The sequence below is a fragment of the Conger conger genome, chromosome 16, assembly GCF_963514075.1.
Source record: "Conger conger chromosome 16, fConCon1.1, whole genome shotgun sequence".
NCBI lineage: Eukaryota > Metazoa > Chordata > Actinopteri > Anguilliformes > Congridae > Conger > Conger conger.
Window position 1 is genome coordinate 38,312,115 of NC_083775.1, and position 23,730 is coordinate 38,335,844.

At 42.8% G+C, this 23,730-nt stretch overlaps 1 protein-coding gene across 3 annotated transcripts in view; it reads left to right on the top strand.

Moving 5' to 3' along the window:
* The first annotated feature begins 251 nt into the window (after positions 1 to 251).
* Positions 252 to 23,730, top strand: part of LOC133114425 (3 beta-hydroxysteroid dehydrogenase type 7-like) — a 30,031-nt gene continuing 6,552 nt past the window's right edge. Inside the window, exons 1-6 of one of the 3 annotated variants that reach the window (XM_061223793.1) lie at positions 252 to 365; positions 448 to 690; positions 4,908 to 5,143; positions 7,148 to 7,303; positions 19,716 to 19,824; positions 22,437 to 22,536. In XM_061223793.1, coding sequence (XP_061079777.1) covers positions 4,993 to 5,143; positions 7,148 to 7,303; positions 19,716 to 19,824; positions 22,437 to 22,536 — 516 coding nt within the window. In that variant the 5' untranslated portion in view covers positions 252 to 365; positions 448 to 690; positions 4,908 to 4,992. Of the gene's footprint in view, positions 366 to 415; positions 691 to 4,907; positions 5,144 to 5,608; positions 6,368 to 7,147; positions 7,304 to 19,715; positions 19,825 to 22,436; positions 22,537 to 23,730 lie in introns of those variants that run through there. The other 2 variants (XM_061223794.1, XM_061223795.1) reach the window with 2 other exon arrangements.

A 23,730-nucleotide genomic window follows, 5' to 3' on the forward strand; every position in this document is an offset into this window, starting at 1 on the left:
ATCGCAATGGTTAAGACATGACACAACGTAGGGGCGTTTTGAAATTGTCATTGAGAAATTGGGGAAACACATTAGAATATTTAGTATTAGAATTATTTCCTTCATGCAATGATTTAAAAACTCCCCTTACCTTCCGTCAGAGGTGCTAAAGTCTCAGAGCTCCCCAAACCCTCCTGTAATTTGTACCCTCAGGATGGTGTGTAATATAGCAGGAAATTGATACAAACATTGTGCAATGTACACACAATTACTTGCTGGTGCATAAATGATTGGTCTCTCGCCATGGAGCCCTTTTCACATTGTGCCAGTCTGTGCGGGCGTCTGCTGTGTGTGTAGCCTTGAGGATTGGGATTTAACTTGGAGAGGTGGGGTTTTACAACTTCCTTTCCCGCAAAGGATGTGACCGTTTTGCAGAAACTAATTCTCTCTCTGCTTCTCTCTCACCAGCTCCAGGAAATGGAGGAAAGCTGGTAAGTTCCTGTCATGTGAAGTCGCTGAGCCAGCAATTTCCTGTGAACAGATGGGTGCTGGACGCCGCAGAGGAAGACATTTAAGCATATCTTGGAATTGGGAGCATTGACCTGCCACCCTTATTGAGAGACAAGTGGGATCAACTAAATGAGAAGCAGAAGAAATGGGTGTAAATGCGTTCGGTAACCACCGACTGGGAAACCAGTCACGCCGCTGAAGGTTTGTAAGAGGAAGTGATGATGTGCTTGTGTGTGTAAATGAGTTCCCTCACCGGTTTGGGCTTATTTCACTGCCAGCCATTTGTATTTGAATATTTGAAATTCTAAAAGATTTGTTGTTGATATGGTGCCCTTGCTCGACAACTAATTGATTGGGATTGAATTTTTTCATAAAAGTCTAAAGTATATTTTGACTCAACCCTTCTGTCCCTTCATTACATTACATTAGAAGGCATTTAGCAGACGGTCTTATCCAGAGTGACGTACAGTAAAGTGCAGATCAAACACAAGAGCAAGTGTGAAGAGGACCTGAGAGGACAGTACAGTTCCGAGTCCTAGCGTGACCATACAGATACAATCGGAACCCTTGAAGAATACATCAACTTACAAACTAGCATACCACGGTTAGCAGCTAGAATACAATAGCTAATACAAAACACAACAATATCTATGTATAACTATATCAGTGCCATGATAGTCTATGGCATATACAAGGCTAATCATGGAGGTGAGGTAGGGAGGGAAAGGTGCAGCCTGAAGAGATGAGTCTTCAGTTTGTGTTTGAAAGAGGTCAGAGCCTGCCGTTCTGATATCTACAGAGGGGTCATTCCACCACCGTGGGGCCAGGACAGACAGCAGTCGTGAGCGAGAAGTACAGGTGTGGCGAGGGGGAGGCGCCAGATGGCACAAAGTGGCAGAACGGAGGGGTCTTGCTGGTGTATACGTCTTGATAACTGATTGAATATACAGGGGCTGATCCCTTAACTGCCTGGTACGCGAGCACCAAAGTTTTATGTTCTTATGTTTACCAAAGTTTAATCAAAGTTTGATGAGAGCCATAACAGGCAGCCAGCGGAGGTTGAATACAAGACGGGCTGCAGCATTCTGGATTAGTTGTAGGGGTCTGATGGCAGATGCTTGAAGGCCAGCCAGCAGAGAATTGCGATAGTTCAGGCGGGACAGGACCATTGCTTGGACAAGGAGCTGAGTGGAGTAGGTGGTGAGGAAGGGTCGGATTCTCCTGATGTTGTACAGGAAGAACCTGCATGCCCGGGTCAACGTAATGATGTTCTCGGAAAAGGACAGCCTGTTGTCCATCACCACTCCAAGGTTTCTTGCATGAGGGGATGAGGTCACTGTGGTACCCCCTAGTGAGATGGGAAAATCGGAGAAGGGAGAGGTTAGGGCAGGGATGAAGATTACGTCTGTCTTACCTGGGTTGAGCTTTAGATGGTGGTTGCCCATCCAGCTCTGGATGTCTCTCAGGCAGGTGGAGATACGGGTAGAGACCTGTGTGTCCGATGGGGGGAAGGAGAGAAAGAGTTGGGTGTCATCGGATATGAGATGCCATGAGCAGAGATAACAGGGCCAAGGGATCTTGTGTAAATGGAGAAGAGGAGGGGTCTGAGGACTGAGCCCTGGGGGACTCCTGTAACAAGTGGGCAAGGGGTTGATACTCTTCCAGCCCAGGTCACCTGGGAGGACCGGCCAGAGAGATGAGATTTAATCCACTCTAAGGCTGTGCCACAGATCCCTGTAGATGCCAGGGAGGATAGGAGGATGGAGTGGTTGACTGTGTCGAAGGCTGCAGAGAGGTCAAGAAGGATCAGGACAGAGGAGAGGGAGGCTGCTTGAGCCTGAAGGGACTCATTGACGGAGAGGAGTGCGGTCTCCGTCGAGTGGCCAGATCTGAAACCAGACTGGTGGGGGTCCAGCAGGTTATTCTGTGAGACGAAGGAAGAGAGTTGGTTAGAGGCAGCTTGTTCAATGGATTTGGATAGAAAAGGAAGGAGAGATACCGGACGGTAGTTTTGAATGCAGGAGGGGTCTAGAGTGGGTTTCTTTAGGAGTGGGGTGATGTAGGCCCTCTTGAATGATGAGGAAAAGCAGCCAGAGGACAGAGAGGAGTTAACAAGGGAGGTGACAAACGGGAGGATGTCAGGCGTGATTGCCTGAAGAAGGTTTGAGGGGATGGGGTCCAGGGCACAAGTGGTAGGGCGGTGGGAGAGCAGGAGGTGAGACACAACAGCATCTGTAAGGGGACAGAAAGAGGAGAAACAGGGGGCAGCCACAGAAAGGGAGGCAGGCATAGAAGTGGTGGTGGTCACGAAGGTGCTGCAGATATCTGCAACCTTCTCGTCAAAAAATACCGCAAAGTCATCAGCAGTGAGCGAGGACTGAGATGGTGGGGGAGGTGTGCTGAGGAGAGAGGAGAAAATGGAGAACAGTTGACGAGGGTTTAAGGTGGAAATTCACCTCATTCATTCTCTGTCAATTCACAAATTCTGTGATAAACTGACCGAGGCCCACTATGCTCGCACCCTCGCTGGCAATGTACCTGCTGTGCCCCACAATATACCCGCTGTGCCCCACAATATACCCGCTGTGCCCCACAATATACCCACTGTGCCCCATAATATACCCGCTGTGCCCCACAATATACCCGCTGTGCCCCACAATATACCCGCTGTGCCCCATAATATACCCGCTGTGCCCCACAATATACCCGCTGTGCCCCACAATATACCCACTGTGCCCCACAATATACCCGCTGTGCCCCACAATATACCCGCTGTGCCCTATAATGTAACTGCTGTGCCCCACAATATAACTGCTGTGCCAAAAAATCTGAAACTCGTACTGGACTAATGATACTTTCGGCTCGTAGTGGATTCACATTTCATAAGGAGTACGCTATAACAACATCGCTGTACTAGTCCTGAATTTCAATGAGTCTTCTTTGCCTTGTGTTGACAGTAATCAATCCTTTTTCATCAGTAATCAAGGACTTTGCAGGAGGCTCACAGTGTAATGGAAGCTGTGTACTGAGCCATCTGATCCCATTCTTTCCATTCTCGGTATCAGTTTCAGCTCAATGACCAGACTCTTGTTATTGTCCCTCTTGGTGTGTCTAATGTTGATTTATCTTGTTTATCTCCTTCCTCTAGCACATTCATTTTTAAGGGATGACAATCATATTAAATTATATGATAATAATAATAATGTAATTAAGTAATTAGTTTAAAGGTAAAGGACCGTGTATTGTCCGTCCCTGTGGGTTTACTACTGTGGTTTTGTCACCTGCATTGTGTCCCCTATCTGCAGTTAAGCAGCAGATGTGTTTGTCTGGGTGTTGGGTATGATCAAGTCTGCCCCGGATGTCAGATCCGACCCCTCTCTGTCCGTTCTCTGGACCAGAGGTGTTGTAACGTGGTTGTAACATGTTCCTGGTCATAACATGTTCCTGCACCCCTTGGAGGAATGTCAGGGGCTTTGGGATGCAATACCGGTCGTTAGTCCTAAATGGTTAACTCCATGTCTTGTTATGTGCTGCGGCCCACACCCATCACTCAGAGGTCGGAGAACTTTGGGTGCAGTGCAGTGCAGTGCAGTGCAGTGTAGTGCAGTGTAGTGCAGTGTAGTGTAGTGCAGTGTAGTGTAGTGTTTATTTCGATTTAAAGTTTTGTTGTTTTTGGAGATTCACCTGTAGCTTACTTGTGTGTAATTTGTTAGTTTGCTCTCTAACTTGTTCAGCTCTGTCAGCAGTTTATAAAGGCAGAATATAAGTGTAGTGTAGGTAGCCTGAATGTTTACTTCGAAAGCAAAAAAAACACGAAAGTTTATCTCATGCCGACTATCCATTTAAATAGTAAACGGGTCTACTTTTCATTGCTTCGAAAATTTGAGCGATTGTTGTCTAAACAATGAGGCTAAGTTATTACATTTGGAATGAACTACACCAGGGAAGACCATAAAACGATGCAGATAATGGAAGAAAACTTGCAGATTCCGAATGGAACTTTACATACTGTACATTTCCATCAGAAGTCTTGCACTAGACTACATTTTATAGAAGGATTATAGAAATAAGAAACGAGGTTTACCTGTATTACTTTGTAAATAATATACTTAATAAACCCGATAGAACGGATCGATTGCGCAAAGTAAACTTCACATTGGTATTCACTTGTCGTGCCGCAAGTTATGTAACGGGCTTAAAGTTTAAAGGTTTTGATTCGAGTCGCGGAAACTTACACAAACCGGAGAGGGTATAGCTGGCGTGTAGTTACGGTCAGTAACTCTGTGACGATGAGTAAATCAGTTTCACGTAGTCTACGAAATTATATTGATACGGTAGTCCTATTTCGTATGACTTAATTTATTTCCTGTGCGCATGGCTACGTGCGCACATTCTCCGCCCTATATTTCTGTTTCCAGCGTTCCTGCCACGGCTCATACAGCGCTGACTAGCAACCTGGCAGCTGGGGAAACCAGGGAGGACGGATATTCTGCCAGTGTGATCATGTCTACGGGTTTCACATATTTGGTGACGGGAGGTTGCGGCTTTCTTGCCCGGCACCTGCTCCAGGTCTTGCTGGAGAAAGAAGACAGACTGACTGAGGTTAGACTTTTCGACAAACACATCGACCCTAGCCTGCAGGATCACAGTACAGGTAAAGTATAATAATAAGTATAATAATAATAATAATAATAAGTATAATAATAATATTTATTTATTATTATTTTATTTATTTATTATTTTTATTATTTTTTATTATTAGTAGTAGTAGTAGTAGTAGCAATTGTAGCTGTCGTCGGAGTGGTAGGAACCTTCAATATAATGATTTTAACCACCAGATGATTTTAAGTGTGACAATTTTAACTTCTGAGAAGTGACTGTACAAATACTGCAAACAGTCGCAGTTGTGTGTCTTTATACTTTGCAGGAACATCCACATTAAAGGTATACTATAAAGGATTTTACCTTGTAAAATCTATTTAATAAAACTATTATATTTTTACAATATAAAAAAACAAACATGCTCTGTCATTACTGTGATACACTGGCAACCAGTGTCTGTGTTCACCTTTGCCCAATACCTTGCTTGTCTACTTAATTTGTGATTCTAAAAACTCCTCAGGCCTCTTCTGGTTGTGGGCCTTTTTTATTTCTGTGTTCTGTGTTAAAAAAGTATGTGTCCAACACACTTAAGTCATACGGCGGCCTGTAGCTTAGTGGTTAAGGTAAATGACTGGGACACGCAAGGTCAGTGGTTCTAATCCCGATGTAGCCACAATAAGATCCGCACAGCCTTTGCGCGCTTGAACAAGGCCCTTCACCCTGCATTGCTACAGGGGAGGATTGTCTCCTGCTTAGTCTAATCAACTGTACGTCGCTCTGGATAGGAGCGTCTGCCAAATGCCACTGATGTAATGTAATACGCTCTATGATCCGATAGAAGGAGGGGTGGGGAGAGATGATTGGCTACCGGTGCGAAAGATTAGCCTTGGTGGCTAACCGTTAATCAAGTGGCTGGCCAGTGTTCAGTAATATTAATTACCGACCAACTATCAGCCGGTTGGTTGTGATAGCTGTCCACAGGCACAGATGACACACAGATTTTTTTATGTTTTTCCATCCAGGGTATCCACAGTATCAAACCAGTCCTCAAATCACAATGACCTGTAATTCTATGCATCTCAAAAGCTCCATAATTATGGGACAGCAGTAGTGAATAGATTAACAGTTCAGCGGCGACCTGCTTGGGGACCATTCAGGAAAGGATGTCTGTCCCCTCCGCCCACTTCACTCCACAACACTGTTTAGCCTCTCCGATAAAGGCTATGGCCACCTGCCAGGGGAGTTGGCACACATTTCCTGCTTCACCGGGGCTGAGGTGACACCAAAACCTGCTCATGTCCTACATCCAAACACATGTGCATTAGCCATAATTACTGTCGTAATAATAATAATAATTTCCGTCCATATGTTTGGTGTGACGATAATCATTCTAGTAGTTATCCTAAAGCTTCTGTAAAAACTGTACTGCAGAAACGTGACTGCTTTTCCCCCAGCGGTTTGAGGTTTGTCGGAATTTTAGAAAGGTAGTCGCAGCCTGAAGAGGGGGAAATTTCCCTTTTTGTTTGTTGCCAATGCAGGGGAAATTCATGTTATGTTCATGTTCAGTCCCATCCTTCTGTTGTGGCTCTTGATCTTCCCACCCCGGTTTACTGTAAATGTGAAGTGAACGTAGGAAACTGAGAGATTTATGCAGAACAAAGATTTATTGGAGTTTTTTTTTGGGGGGGGGGGGGGGGGGGTGTTAGGTATCATATTGAAGGTACAAATTACTTCTGATTCTTTCTTTTTTGTGGCCCAATGGGACTTTCCCATAACTGCCCTGAAACACTTTCTGGACATTTTGATCCAAAGTACAAAATGCAGTATACCTCACATTATGGTGCCATTAGTCTCCCTATTCTCAACTAAGGGCAATATTCAGTGAGGTAATTTGCGTAAAGCAAGAGCATGAAAAAATGTATTACATTGAAACTTCATAAGAACATTTCATAGGAACTGAAAGTAGACATGTTTTCAGTGACTCTTAACTGTTGGCTCACTGTGAAAGTGGGATGTAACCTGTCTGTCTCTCTGTCTCTCTGTGTGTCTGTCTCAGAGAGGATAAAGGTGGTGGTGATGCAGGGCGATGTCACAGAATACCCATCAGTGTTGAAGGCAGGCCATGGGGCAGACTTGGTCATCCATATGGCCAGCCTGGTGGATGTCTGGCACAGAGTCCCCGAAGAGGTCATCCATAAGGTCAATGTCCAAGGTGAGAGAGAGATGGCTAAGGTGAGAAAGAGAGAGAGAGAGGGGGGGGGGGGGGTGGGGAGAAGAGAGAGGGGAGGGAGGGAGGGGGAGAAAGAGAGAGAGGGGGGGAGGGAGAGGGGTCAAGGTGAGATAGTAAGAGAGGAAGAATTTCCATTTCCAGGCCCAGGGAAATGGGATATACAGAGTGTTGATATACAGAGACCTAAATGCCTGGGCAGGCACACAACCTGACTACATTAATCCCCAAAGAAATAATCATATATATTCGGATATTCGGATATAATCCTCCCAACGTTATGCTGTATCTCTGTCAAGACCTCAGCCTGTACTTTGTCAATTGCAGAACGCGAGGGGACTTTCTGGGGGTGATTTATGCATAGGGCACCTCTTGGCAACAGCACAGTTGATTATGCTGTCACTAGCCTAGATCTTCTGTTTCAGAGCATTCACAGTCAAACCACAAACCACTCTGTCCAACAAACAGGCACACCAGACATACACAGCCCAGTGCATATTAGACTTCCAGTGACTATATTAGAACTAACCCTCATTTGTTATCACTATTTATTGTTTAACCAATCAATCTAACAGGACATATCTGGGCAACAAGAAACCCAATACATTTGCTCACCTAAAAAGTGGGTGGTCTGATCCAAAAGGTGATATGTTATAAGTTGTATCAAATCTAGATAAAAATACCAGGAAATAAAAGCTGAAATTCGGATCTTTTTTTTGTGTACATCTGTTGACCTCAAACTCAACTGTCTTCAGTGTGTAGCAAAAACAAAGGAATTTGACTTGCTGTTCCAATACTTTTTGAGGGGACTGTATATATATGATATCCAGATTCTGGTGATATTGATAGGTCACAGACTTCACTGTAGATACTACACGGTGAAACCAATATGTACAAAAATACCCTTTAATAAAATACCCTTTATTACACCTAATTATTCATGCAATTATGTAATCAGCCAATTGTGTGGCAGCAGTGCAAGGCATACAATCATGTAGATGCGGGTCAGGAGCTTCAGTTAATGTTTACATCAACCATCAGAATGTGGAAAAAATGTGATCTAAGTGACTTTGACCATGAAATGATTGTTGGTGGCAGACAGGGTGGTTTGAGTATCTCAGAAACTGTTGATCTCCTGGGATTTTCATGCACACTAGTCTCTAGAGTTTGCAAAGAATGCTGCAAAAAAATAAAAAATACAGTGAGTAGCAGTTCTGCAGACAGAAATGTCTTGTTAATGAGAGACGTTAGAGGAGAATGGCCAGACTGGCGAGAAGGAGACAGTAAGGCAAATAACCAGACATTACAACAGTGGTTTGCAGAAGAGCATCTCTGAACACACAACGCATCATCACTCTAAGTGGATAGGCTACAGCAGTAAAAGTAAAAAAAAGAAGTCTAATAAAGTGGTTGGTGAATGTGTGTGTGTGTGTGTGTGTGTGTGTATGTGTGTGTATAAAAAATATATATAATGTGCACAATATGATTATTATCCTGTTATTATTCACATGTTCCTGGCCATGCTTTGGCAACATACAGTTGTGTTCAAAATAATAGCAGTCCAATATGACTTACCAGATCAATCACTGTTTTTGGGAGAAAATATATTACTGAAAAAGGCCAAAAAAAAATCTAAAAAAAAAAGAAGACGCCTGGTCTTCTTTTTTTTTTTTAAGATTTATTTTTGGCCTTTTTCAGCTTTATTGGACAGTATACAGCATAGAGAGACAGGAAGAATGGGAGCGAGAAAGAGGGGAAGACATACGACAAATGTCAGACGGTCGGATTCGAACCGCCGACGTCGCGGCTCGCAATGAGCATGCGGTTAGTGCTCTACAGGCTGTGCCACCGAGACACCCACACAGGCGTCTTCTAATTGTCACAGTACTCGCCGATAACTTCAGACTGTCTTTGATCACCCTGGAGCTAATCATTGGCTGAGTCTTTGCCATTCTGGCTATTCTTCGATCCATTCGAATGGTAGTCTTTCGTTTTCTTCCACGTCTCTCTGGTTTTGCTTTCCATTTTATAGCATTGGAGATCATTTTAGCCGAGCAGCCTATTATTTTCTGCACTTCTTTATACGTTTTTCCCTCTCCAATCAACGTTTTAATCAAAGTACGCTGTTCTTTTGACCAATGTCTGGAACAACCCATTTTTCTCAGGTTTTCAGAGAGAAATGCATGCAAACATGTGCTGGCTTCATCCTTAAATAAGGGCCACCTGATTCACACCTGTTTTTTCACAGAATGAATGACCTCACTAATTGAACTCCACACTGCTATTATTTTGAACACACCTCTTTCAATTAATTATTCAATTACACAGACTCAGGAGCATGTGTATCATGAATGTTGGGTCTGTTGGTTTTCTATGACTCTACTACACCTACTGGTAAATAATTTGCCATGAAGTAATATATTTTCTCCCAAAAACAGTGATTGATCTGGTAAGTCATATTGGACTGCTATTATTTTGAACACAACTGTATGTTGCCAAAGCATGGCCAGGAACATGTGAATAATAACAGGATAATAATCATATTGTGCACATTATATATATTTTTTATACACACACATACACACACACACACACACACACACACATTCACCAACCACTTTATTAGACTTCTTTTTTTTACTTTTACTGCTGTAGCCTATCCACTTAGAGTGATGATGCGTTGTGTGTTCAGAGATGCTCTTCTGCAAACCACTGTTGTAATGTCTGGTTATTTGCCTTACTGTCTCCTTCTCGCCAGTCTGGCCATTCTCCTCTAACGTCTCTCATTAACAAGACATTTCTGTCTGCAGAACTGCTACTCACTGTATTTTTTATTTTTTTGCAGCATTCTTTGCAAACTCTAGAGACTAGTGTGCATGAAAATCCCAGGAGATCAACAGTTTCTGAGATACTCAAACCACCCTGTCTGCCACCAACAATCATTTCATGGTCAAAGTCACTTAGATCACATTTTTTCCACATTCTGATGGTTGATGTAAACATTAACTGAAGCTCCTGACCCGCATCTACATGATTGTATGCCTTGCACTGCTGCCACACAATTGGCTGATTACATAATTGCATGAATAATTAGGTGTAATAAAGGGTATTTTATTAAAGGGTATTTTTTTACATATTGGTTTCACCGTGTAGTATCTACAGTGAAGTCTGTGACCTATCAATATCACCAGAATCTGGATATCATATATATACAGTCCCCTCAAAAAGTATTGGAACAGCAAGTCAAATTCCTTTGTTTTTGCTACACACTGAAGACAGTTGAGTTTGAGGTCAACAGATGTACACAAAATGACAGATCCGAATTTCAGCTTTTATTTCCTGGTATTTTTATCTAGATTTGATACAACTTATAACATATCACCTTTTGGATCAGACCACCCACTTTTTACGTGAGCAAATGTATTGGGTTTCTTGTTGCCCAGATATGTCCTGTTAGATTGATTGGTTAAACAATAAATAGTGATAACAAATGAGGGTTAGTTCTAATATAGTCACTGGAAGTCTAATATGCACTGGGCTGTGTATGTCTGGTGTGCCTGTTTGTTGGACAGAGTGGTTTGTGGTTTGACTGTGAATGCTCTGAAACAGAAGATCTAGGCTAGTGACGGCATAATCAACTGTGCTGTTGCCAGGAAGCTAATCTATCGGCAAGAAGCCCCCGCAAAGTCCCACTGTTAAAAAAAAAGACACGTGCTGAAGAGGATACAATTTGCCAAAGAACACATCAACTGGCCTAAAGAGAAATGGAGAAACATTTTGTGGACTGATGAAAGTAAGATTGTTCTTTTTGGGTCCAAGGGACGCAGGCAGTTTGTCAGACGACCAACAAACATTCATGAATTCAAACACTCTGAAGACAGTGAAGCATGGTGGTGCAAGCATCATGATATGGGGATGTTTCTCTTACTATGGTGTCTGGCCTATTTATCGCATACAAGGGATCATGGATCAGTTTGCCTATATCAAAATACTTGAAGAGGTCATGTTGCCTTATGCCGAAGAGGAAATGCCCTTGAAATGGGTGTTTCAACAAGACAACGACCCCAAACACACCAGTAAGCGAGTAGCATCTTGGTTCCAGACCAACAAAATTAAAGTTATGGAGTGGCCAGCCCAATCCCCGGACCTTAATCCGATTGAAAACTTGTGGGGTGAATGCTGTTTCTGAGGCAAAACCAAGAAATGCAGAGGAATTGTGGAATGTTGTCAAATCATCCTGGGCTGAAATACCTGTTCATAGGTGCCAGAAGTTGGTCGATTCCATGCAACACAGATGTGAAGCAGTTCTCAGAAACCGTGGTTATACAACTAAATATTAGTTTAGTGATTCACAGGAATGCTAAATCCTGAAGATTTTTCAGTTTATACAGTAAATATTTGAGTTTGTAAAGAAAAATGCAGACACTGCTATTTTTTTGAACAGCCCAAAATAAATTTTTCTTCATTTTCTGTAAAGTAATTAAAATTTACACATTTTTCTTCATGTTTTGATTTAGGATATAATGTGCAGTGTTCCCAATGCATCGAAATAAATACTATTATAAGGATTTTGAGCTTTACTCACGTTTTTACACACACTGCTATTATTTTGAACACAACTGTAAATGTAAATTGTGTCAAGCCATAAAGTACTGAGAGTGAGAGAGAAGCAACACATCAAGACACACCAGTGATGAACTCTTAAAAATGTTAACTTGTTAAGATATTGATGAAACAAATAATTATCTAACAACAAAATAACAAAGAAAGAAGCGCTGAATAAATATAGAACGGGAAATTTTGAATGGAAAGTGAAAGAAATCAATATGGTAAATGGTAAACGGTTGGCATTTATGTAGCGCCATTATCCAAAGCGCTGTACAATTGAAATACAACAAGTGCATTTTTAGTATTACACAAAATAAATAAAACTAAAGACTCAAAACCACCAAGTTAGCAAGCTAAACATTAGCCAACAAGCAGTTGGAAAAAGTGTCAGTTGGAAGAAAGTGACAGTTGGATTGCCCCATACATTGAAACAGTTTTTGTTACCGTGGCAACGGATACAGTACCCTGCTAAAGTCACCAATGTACAGGCCAGGAAACCTTACAAACTCTCTGTATTCAAAAACAAGAACAGCCTGGCTCTGTGACAGCACTATAAAAATGTCAAAATGGAAGACAGATGTACAGCTTAGAGGGCTGTACCACAATGGTATTGCGCTAGTTCATGGCAGTGAGACCAGTTTGGACTCTTTTTCCAGTTTTGAAAGATGGGGCAGAATAAATGATGATTCCTCAGCTTACCAGCCCTGACCCTAAGACTACTGACCCAACTGACACCCTCCCCCACACAGACACACAACCCCCTACTGACACACAGCCTCCTACAGACACACAACCCCCTACAGACACACAGCCTCCTACAGACACACAACCTCCTACTGACACAGAGCCTCCTACTGACACACAGCCTCCTACAGACACACAGCCTCCTACAGACACACAGCCTCCTACTGACACACAGCCTCATACAGACACACAGCCTCCTACAGGCCTAAAACCAAACAGGCCCTGCAGGTCAGAATACTGCACTGTGCCAACACCAAACAGGCCCTGCAGGTCAGAACACTGCACTGTGCCAACACCAAACAGGCCCTGCAGGTCAGAACACTGCACGGTGCCAACACCAAACAGGCCCTGCAGGTCAGAACACTGCACTGTGCCAACACCAAACAGGCCCTGCAGGTCAGAACACTGCACGGTGCCAACACCAAACAGGCCCTGCAGGTCAGAACACTGCACGGTGCCAACACCAAACAGGCCCTGCAGGTCAGAACACTGCACTGTGCCAACACCAAACAGGCCCTGCAGGTCAGAACACTGCACTATGCCAATACCGAACAGCCCCTGCAGCTGCAGATCACAAGAGGCTGTGCCACCCTACCCAGTGTACACCTGGTGCACCACCCTGCCCTGGGCCCCTGGCACCTGCATGACACTATCCACCTGAACAGATCAGCATCTTCGGCAAGTCCCTTAAGGACATCACCCTGGGCTGCAGCCGCAACAGCACCCCCTCAACTCTCCTCCCAGCAGAGTCCAGTACAGCAGGAGGCCCCCCCCAGCTCCCAACCCCACCTCACCAGCACAGCCCCCCAAGGCTCCCCACCCACAGGCCCAGAGCCCCCCAGGAGCAGCAGCTCAGCTATGCTGCGGTCCTGAGCCAGCCAACCCCCCAACACCCCCGGCCCCCGTCCTCACCACCACTGAGCTGGGAGAGATAAAAAGCCTGCTCAGCCTCCTCTCCAGCAAACTGATGGGCTAAAACTCACTAAAGCGGGTAGGAGGGACACTACTGTCACTAACCAACTAACCAACTAACTAACTAAATAAATACATAAATACATGAATACATAAATGTAAACATTTGAGAAGAATTCTGTTACATACACTCACTAAGCACTTTATTAGGAACACTACGTTTGGAATACTAATACTGGGTAGAGACTCCCTTTGCTCTCAAAACAGCCTCAATTCTTCTTGGCATGGATTCCACAAGATGTTGGAAACATTCCTGTGAGATTCTGTTCCATGTTGATGTGATTGCATCATGCAATCTCTGCAGATTTGTCAGCTGCACATTCATGCTGCGAATCTCTCATTCTACCACATCCCAAAGGTGTTCTATTGGATTCAGATCTGGTGACTGAGAAGAACATTGAAGTCATTGTCATGTTCATGAAACCAGTTTGAGATGACTTTTGCTTTGTGACATGGTGCATTATCATGCTGGAAGTAGCCATTAGAAGATGGGTACATTGTGGCCATGAAGGGATGCACATGGTCTGCAACAATACTGAAATAGGCTGTGGCATGCGCAAGACATTAACTGAAGCTGTTGACCCGTATCTGCATGTTTTTATGCATTACACTGCTGCCACACGATTGACTGATTAGATAGTTGCCTGAATAAGTAGGTCTACAGGTCTTCCTAATAAAGTGCTTAGTGAGTGTATATTCTTTGTTTCACTTTGACCAGTTGAAATGAAACATGATATCTCTCTCAACTAGTTTGTGGAATGTTCAGCAAATAGTTCTGATGTCATTGTTCTATTAGAAACATGCAATGGCAATAGACATGTATTGGGACAAACCCCTCTAAATTTAAAGTTAAAGGTAAGATTTTTGTGAGAAAACATTGTTACAAGACCATCCTAAATCCCTTATTATCATTGAAAAAGGCTCACTGACATGTTGACTCACCCCCTGTTGCCTGTGTTTATAGTCCTTCGGGTTTCAAAATATACAGTTGACAGGCCATCACTCTGTATCAAAACATTGTACAACTGTACAATAATTCAAGCTCATTGGTTCTAATTGCCACAGCCAATGGCATGGGGGCGTATTCTGATTGTTCACCTGTAGCTGCCCAAATTGCACTCCAGATAAGCTATCACTGAATCTCTGTATACTATTGCTTATTATCCAAGTGAAGATCACATATCTCGTTATAAAACAATACCAGTTTGTTATCGGTATCAATGGATATTTGTAAATTTGGCAAGCTAACTAATAGCTCATTTGCTTGTTGCTACCGATAACAAACTGGTATTGTTTTATAACTAGATATATATTCTTCACTTTGATAATAAGCAATAGTAAACAGAGCTTCAGTGATCGCTTGTCTGAAGCGCAATTCGGGCAGCTGCACATTCCTTCTATCTCTTTATGTCTTCAATCATGCGTGTTTAGCTAAACCTTTATTTGTCTCAAACAGTAAGTTACAGTTGCATCGTTTGTGGTAGACTATCATATCTTAGTTATATAGCCAGCTAGTTACGTAGCCACATAAGTTCATTCATTCATTCATTATCCTAACCCGCTTATCCTGAACAGGGTCGCAGGGGGGCTGGAGCCTATCCCAGCATATATTTGGCGAAAGGCAGGAATACACCCTGGACAGGTCGCCAGTCCATCGCAGGGCACACACACCATTCACTCACACACTCATACCTATGGGCAACTTAGACTCTCCAATCAGCCTAACCTGCATGTCTTTGGACTGTGGGAGGAAACCGGAGTACCTGGAGGAAACCCACGCAGACACGGGGAGAACATGCAAACTCCACACAGAGAGGCCCTGGCCGACTCGAACCCAGGACCTCCTTGCTGTGAGGCGTCATCCGTGCCGCCTGCCACATAAGTTGCTTGCTCATAATATAGTTGGTTAGCTAAAGTGAAAACTTCAAAAAGACAAAACATATAAATAGTGTTGTGTAGCACACCAAAGTCAACATTCAATAAAGTTGCCAGTTTGAACATTTTCTAACTGTCACCTTTGTCACTGTCAGCTTTCCAAAACAGTGCATGAGAACACTGAACTGTATAATAGACTGTGGGAAGAATAAAAAGTGTGGTTTGAGGGTGTTTGTTGTTGTAATTCCTCTCTTGACTGTTAGGTGTCCAAAATGACTAAGGTTCACTTAGTGCTCAGCTCTTGGGACTAGTGTAGTTGACTATGCCATCACTGACATAGACCCCTCTTTCGTCGGTGCATTGACTGTTAGACCACAAACCCCGTTTTCTGACCACTGTTTAATCAATGTGTACCTTAAAAAAATTGGACTACCCAGGAACACTAAAACACAGCCCTCTAAGCTGTACAATCTCATTGGGGAAATTTTTACTGATTCTGCACTTGCCCTTTTTTCAACAATGGTGCTTTACGGGGATTTCTTGCTGATAGCTTAGCTTCGATCAAACGTCTTCTAACTGTAAACAGCATTTACAGGTAATTGTAGATCATCTTTGATCTTTTTGGAGCTGATAAATGGCAGAATCTTTGCATTCTGACTATTCTTCAATCCTTTTTAACAGTAGTTGCTCATTTTCTTCTGCTTGTTTTGGGTTTTTGTTGCCATTTTAAAGCATTTAAGATCATTTTAGCTGAGCATCCTATAATTTGCTGCACTTCTTTATATGTTTTCCCCTCTCCAATCAACTTTTTAATCAAATGATGTTTGCAGATGTTTGGACTGGCCCATTTTATTGAGCAATTCAGAAGGAAATATATTTTCTAACAATATGTCAAACATTTGCTTCCCTTCTTCCTTAATAAAGGACAATTAATGACACCAGTTTTTCCACAGAATTAATGAATTCTCTAATTAAACTCCACACTGCTATTATTTTGAGCACGCCCCTTTCAATGAATGTGTCAATTATTCAGAACAAGCAGCGTGCATGTCATGACAGTTGGGTCAGTTGATTTTCTGTTACACTACACAAGTACAAGTAAAGTATTTGCCATGCAGAAATATCACTACTACTAATAACAGTGGTTCATCAGGCAGGGGTGGTTCTAGGATTTTTTTTGCTGGGGTGGCCAAGGGTTTCGGGGGGTGGCCACCATATCTCCTGGCTTCACACGCAAGAAACATTTCTGGGGGTTATTTATGTTTTTTTATTGTTTCACGTGTGACAAAACAATGACAAAACAATATGCATTCTTGGTCTACTAAGACATAAATTAATAGGCTATAGGCTGCTGATACGCTAATGTACAGGATCACATTAACAATGACAAATGTCATCATAACCCTTCTCTGAGCTCATTAACAAAAGTTAAGGCTATTCAGTAAACAAATGCTCTCAGCAAACAAACAAAAATGCATAATGCAAACCCTGGGTATCTTTCTCTGAATTAACATAAAGGGCACAATTTTGAGGCTCTTTCTTTGGTGCGCTGTGTGCAAAAACAGGCAGTGTGGCAAAAATGTGCTATGGAATAAGGGATAGAATGCTCTGGGACTCGGAGTGTTCTACTCCTTATTCAATACCACACTGCCTGAGGACAGTGCACTGAAGAGCCTGAAGAGAATTGCACCAATTATGACTAAACTGAATTACATAGTTTATCATATGATAACAATATATGATGTAATGTAAGATAATTAGATGTTTATGGATCAAGAAAAAACAAATGTCTTGACCAGGCATGTTCAATGAGAGTCATGTTCCATGATACGGCCACACAATGGCCCAGGTACCTCACCCGGAAAAGGGAAAGCGGGGCCCCCACGGGAGGGGAGCTAGTTGACAAGTGTCTGGTGGCCGGGCCTTATCCCATGGGGCCTGCACAGCCCGAATTGGGAATGTGGGGTCGCCACCCTGTGGGCTCACCACCTGCAGGGGTTGGCATCGGAGTCGGGTGCTTTGCTCAACGGGCGGTGGGCAAAGACGGGGATCCGGGCAGGCTGAACCTCAGCATCGCAGACTGGTTCTGGGGACGTGGAAAATCACCTCTCCGGGGAAGGAACCGGAGCTAGTGCGGACTAGTGCGCAGCACTGGTTCCGGAACCAAACTCCCGGAGAGGGGCTGGAGTCTGTTCTTTTCTGGAGTTGCTCAAGGTGAGAGGCCCCGGGCGGGTGTGGGGATACTCACAAGCCACCAGCTGAGCTGTGCTCCACTGTGCTCCACTGTGTTGGAGTTTCACCCGGGGAACGAGAGGGTCGCCCCTTTGCAACTACGTGCCACTGGGGGGAAAGCTCTGACTGTTGTTTGTGCTTATGCACCAAGCGGCAGTTCAGAGTATCCGGCCTCCTTGGAGTCACTAGGCGGCATCCTGGAAAGGGTACCACCCGGAGACTCCATAGTTCTACTGGGTGACTTCAACGCTCACGTGGGCAACGATGGAGAAACCTGGAAGGGGGTGATTGGGAGGAACGGCCTGCCTGATCTTAACCCGAGCGGTGTCTTGTTATTGGACTTCCATGCTGGTCATGGATTGTCCATAACGAACATCATGTTCAAGCACAGGGTGGCTCATAAGCGTACTTGGTACCAGAGCACCTTAGGCCAAAGATTGATGATTGACTTTGTGGTCGTATCATCAGACCTGCGGCCTTATGTCTTGGACACTCAGGTGAAGAGAGGAACAGAGCTGTCAACTGATCACCACCTGGTGATGAGTTGGATCAAGTGGCTGGGGAGGCTGCCGGACAGACCCGGTAAACCCAAATGTGTAGTGAGTGAATCCCCCTTTAGCCTCCTTTTATTAAGATTAAGTCTATCCTCTTATCTTTTATACCTGGAATCAATCTGGTTGCCCTACTCTGCACCTTTTCTAGTGCCTCTATGTCCTTCTTATAGTGCAGAATAGTGGCATTTAGTTGACTAGTTAGTTAGCTAGTAGTACCATATAGGGGGCCATATTATATTAAACAAACACAGCATTCAGGTAATTTATTTCTTGTTGAGACTAACGGTTGTTAGCTAGCTAACTAGCTAGCTAGTCACATCTTCAATTTGGTCAGCTAACGCTAGCTAACATCAGCTAGCTAGCTAGTTTGATGTTAATTATGATATTTCAATGATATTTCAACCATAACCTTAACATTCAAACGTTAACATTCATATTTCAACCATAACATTCTAAATGTTTAACCTGTCACCCTGATGAGCAAAATGAAGCGTTAAGGCTTACAAATTTCACTTAGAAGTAAATTCACCATTATAAGCTGTCCTGTCATGATTTTTGCAACACATTTTCCAGCTTTGCAAACAGGAAAAACGGTGCCTTCATAAAAACAGATTGACGGCAAAACAGCCAATGACGTGGCCAATCAGATTGGCGCTTCTGACAGGCAGGCTTTTGACGCACATTTGGAAGCTTTTATACAGTGGCAGCAAAACAGAAAAGATCGGTGTATGTTTTTGGCTTGTTGTGCTTCCATTAACAGAACTTCAATCTCCGCTTCAGAGAAGCTTTTTTCAACTATCTTTTTAAAAAGCCAAAATTCCATATATGGATTTTTAGGGGTGTCAATTTATGCTAATCAAATTTTGTGCACGCACCTTTGATTTATGATTTATATTTATCAGCATACACACATGGATAAAAAAAAAAAGCTGTGTCTACGCGTCTTTCCTGAATCTGGCGAAAGTTGTTTGTTTCTGTTCACCCGGATTTGCACACAGATTTACGAAAATATTGATAAATGAGGCAAATTGTTCGTGTTCTTTGAGCTTTTCATATCATCCTGGAGCTTTCCATTTGTGTTCCATACTGAACCATGTAAAACAATTATTGGATGATTTTGCGAAATGCAGAAAGCTGACCACAGGAGGTGGGGAGGGAGGACGAATTATCACAAATTCCTTCCTATTTTTCACGGAAGCAACATCTTTATCCTTTGTGACTGTTCATGAAATATATTAATTTATTGAATCCTTCTGATTTATTCAAGCACATGCTATCCATATGTGTATCTAGTCATATGCTAGTCATAATAGCTACCATATGTAGTATTTAATATTATGCTAACCATCTGCTAAACGTATGTAATGTCTCATCATATACTAATGAGGTTGGTATCTCCACCTCTCTCTCAGGAACAGCCAATGTGATTAATGCTTGTGTGGAAAATGGAATACAGTATCTGGTGTACACCAGCAGTATGGAAGTCATAGGGCCGAACATCAGAGGAGATCCCTTCATCAGGTACGTTATACCTGGATTCCATTTCTCAAACCATCTCTCACTCCATTTATACCTGGATTGCCTTTTTCACAATGTCTCACCCTGCTGAGAAAACAACTCAAGCTAGGTTTTGAAACATCTGATAGCTGTTTTGACCAGCTCCCAGCTTGACATAGTTCAGCTGGTTGGCCAGTTCAGCTCCCAGCTCCCAACATGATTTGACTAGCTCAAGCTACATTTTGACAGCTGGTTGACCAGCTACCAGCACTAGCTGGTTGACCAGCTCATACCCAGACAAGTTTGACAATCTTATGACCACCATGACCAGCCCAATTTTCCATCTGGTTAAGCTGGCTTAGCTGGATTTCACAGCAGGGCACTAACTCCATCTAGCTTTACTCTTTACTTTCACACTTGGTTCACTCTTCAATGCACTCACAATTTCTTTTTCCCTTTTATCCTATTCTCGAACACAGCTCAATCGTCCGTTTACTCATCTTTTTCAATTCATCCAACCCTTCTCCTCTTCCCTCCATAATCATTCTACATCTGTGCCATGTTCTCTGTTCCTTTGGTCTGTAAAAGGCTACACCTAATTCAGGAACCTCAGGTCACGTAAACACATTTAATTCCTTATCTCCAGCAGATAAATTCAGGAAATGTCCTGTAGCCTAGGAATGGTTAACAATTTCCACATATGGCAATAATTATGTAAATACAGGGTTCATTCCAGGCCCTTATCCACTCAACATGTCACAAACAAACTGTTTGGAGAGTTTGTAGATTGTTAATGATTGTCTTGGACCTTTGAACTATTTTCTTTAGTTCTATCAAGAAAATGTCCCCTGTGAGATGACAATTTGTAAATGTCACAATAAAAACTGATTAATTGCTAGATATCTGTAGATAGATAAAAGATCAGGTCAGTTATTATTATTTATTTGCGATTGTCATTGCTTTCTAAGGCAACAAATGGCATTGCCTTCTAAGGAAACAAAATGTGTCCTCTGCATTTACCTCATCCCAATGATTTATTAGCACTGGGCAGCCACAGTGCAGCGCCTGGAGATCAACTCCAGTTCTGAGGCCAGTGTCTGTCCAAGTAAAAATAAAAATCTGATCTGGACTCATTTAAGCCAAAAACTCAAACAGGCAAGTTCAACAATGACTACCAAATTTAAATGTTCAAGTGTCTCTACAACACAAAAAATATATATTCTGTGAATGGGTGGAGTTGGTGTGTCTATCTCATTTTCAACTATTCTCTTTGCAAATGAATTCGTATTGGCATATTCCCCTGGCTCATGAAAATCATGAATCAGTCAAACTAGGCACTGTATATCTCTCTCTCACTCTGATGATGCTGTAGATCTCTCTCACTTTGATGATGCTGTATATCTCTCTCACTCTGATGATGCTGTATATCCCTCTCTCACTCTGATGAGGCTGTATATCTCTCTCTCTCACTCTGATGATGCTGTATATCTCTCACTCTGATGATGCTGTAGATCTCTCTCACTCACTCTGATGATGCTGTAGATCTCTCTCTCACTCTGATGAGGCTGTATATCTCTCTCTCTCACTCTGATGATGCTGTAGATCTCTCTCTCACTCTGATGATGCTGTATATATCTCTCTCACTCTGATGATGCTGTATATCTCTCTCTCTCACTCTGATGATACTGTATATATCTCTCTCACTCTGATGATGCTGTATATCTCTCTCACTCACTCTGATGATGCTGTATATCTCTCTCACTTTGATGATGTTGTATATCTCTCTCACTCTGATGATGCTGTATATCTCTCTCTCTCACTCTGATGATACTGTATATCTCTCTCTCTCACTCTGATGATACTGTATATATCTCTCTCACTCTGATGATGCTGTATATCTCTCTCACTCACTCTGATGATGCTGTATATCTCTCTCTCTCACTCTGATGATACTGTATATATCTCTCTCACTCTGATGATGCTGTATATCTCTCTCACTCACTCTGATGATGCTGTATATCTCTCTCTCACTCTGACGATGCTGTAGATCTCTCTCACTCTGATGATACTGTATATCTCTCTCTCTCACTCTGATGATACTGTATATATCTCTCTCACTCTGATGATGCTGTATATCTCTCTCACTCACTCTGATGATGCTGTATATCTCTCTCACTTTGATGATGTTGTATATCTCTCTCACTCTGATGATGCTGTATATCTCTCTCTCTCACTCTGATGATACTGTATATATCTCTCTCACTCTGATGATGCTGTATATCTCTCTCACTCACTCTGATGATGCTGTATATCTCTCTCTCACTCTGATGAGGCTGTATATCTCTCTCTCTCACTCTGATGATACTGTATATCTCTCTCTCTCACTCTGATGATGCTGTATATCTCTCACTCTGATGATGCTGTAGATCTCTCTCTCACTCTGATGATGCTGTAGATCTCTCTCTCACTCTGATGATGCTGTATATCTCTCTCTCTCACTCTGATGCTGTATATCTCTCTCACTCTGATGATGCTGTAGATCTCTCTCACTCTGATGATGCTGTATATCTCTCTCTCACTCTGATGCTGTATATCTCACACTCTGATTATGCTGTATATCTCTATCTCTCTCTCAGAGGTGATGAGGACACCCTGTATAATGTGAGCCATGAGATGCCATACCCCAAGAGCAAGGCAGAGGCAGAGAAACTGGTGCTGGAGGCTAATGGCAGGAAGGTATCACACATACACACACATACACACACAGGCCCCTCCAAAAGTATTGTAACAACAAGGCCAATTCCTTTGTTTTTGCAATACACTGAATATATTTGGGGTTGAGACAAGTGTTCAGAATTTCACTTTCATTTTCTGGTATTTACCGATAGGCTACTTGTGAAAATAGCCATGGTGTCAAACCATCCAATTTTCAGGTGAGCAAGATATTGGAACAGAGAGTATTTAAGTAAATGAAAGTAAAAAACACTTAATTTTTGGTGGAATATCCTTTGCTTACAATAACTGCATCAAGCCTGCGACCCTTTGATACCACATTTTGCATTCTTCTTCTCTGATCCTTTTCAAGGCATTTACTTCAGCCTCTTTCAGTTGTTGTTTGGTTCGGGAGTGGGGGGGAATATCTAGCATTGACCTTGCTTGACATTCCAATACTTTTGGAGGGAACTGTATGCATGCACAAACACACACACTCACACACATTGCTAGCAGCACAGAGTCCATCTCCCACTGTTATAATGCAGCTTGAAGCACATAATCCATCTCCCAGACTGTTTTTATTCAGCTAGCAGCACATAATCCATCCAATCTGCTATGGGTTGGTTTGCTCTCTGCTGGTTGGTTTTCTGATACGCTGCTGGTTTGATACACACCTACATGCCTACTCACTTCCTGTTCTTGGTGTTGATGGGGTTGTGTGTTTGCAAAGGGACAAAGCAGGTGGAGTTCTTTTTTTGCTAATATTTGTTCCCTTTTTAAAAACTGCTATTATAAACGTGGTAAATAGATTTGCTTTTAAGGTGAAAACATTTGTTGCTGTTAGGGCACAGAGAGTGAATTTCCCCCCTTTTTTTCCTTTGCTAGCACTAGGCTGTATGCCGGTTAGATAATCAAACTGTATCAAGCTAAAAAGGTTTTTTTAAGCTTTTGTTTTTGTGTTTCCATTTGGGCAGTAACTTTCAGATCTAGGGAGAGAGAAGGAGATAGTTGGGCATAAAATGTGGCCGAAACTATGTGAGGGGTGCAGAATGATCACTCTGCTGGAAAGGAGGGCCGGCTCATGGGCTGACTGCATAGCGCATTCCAGGGACTGCACAGCGCGTCCTTTAAGGAACTACTGTGCACACCACAGCCGGCAGGGCGGAAGACTTCAGACCAGGCAAGACGAGAGAGTTGGGTGACAGTAGGGTGCAA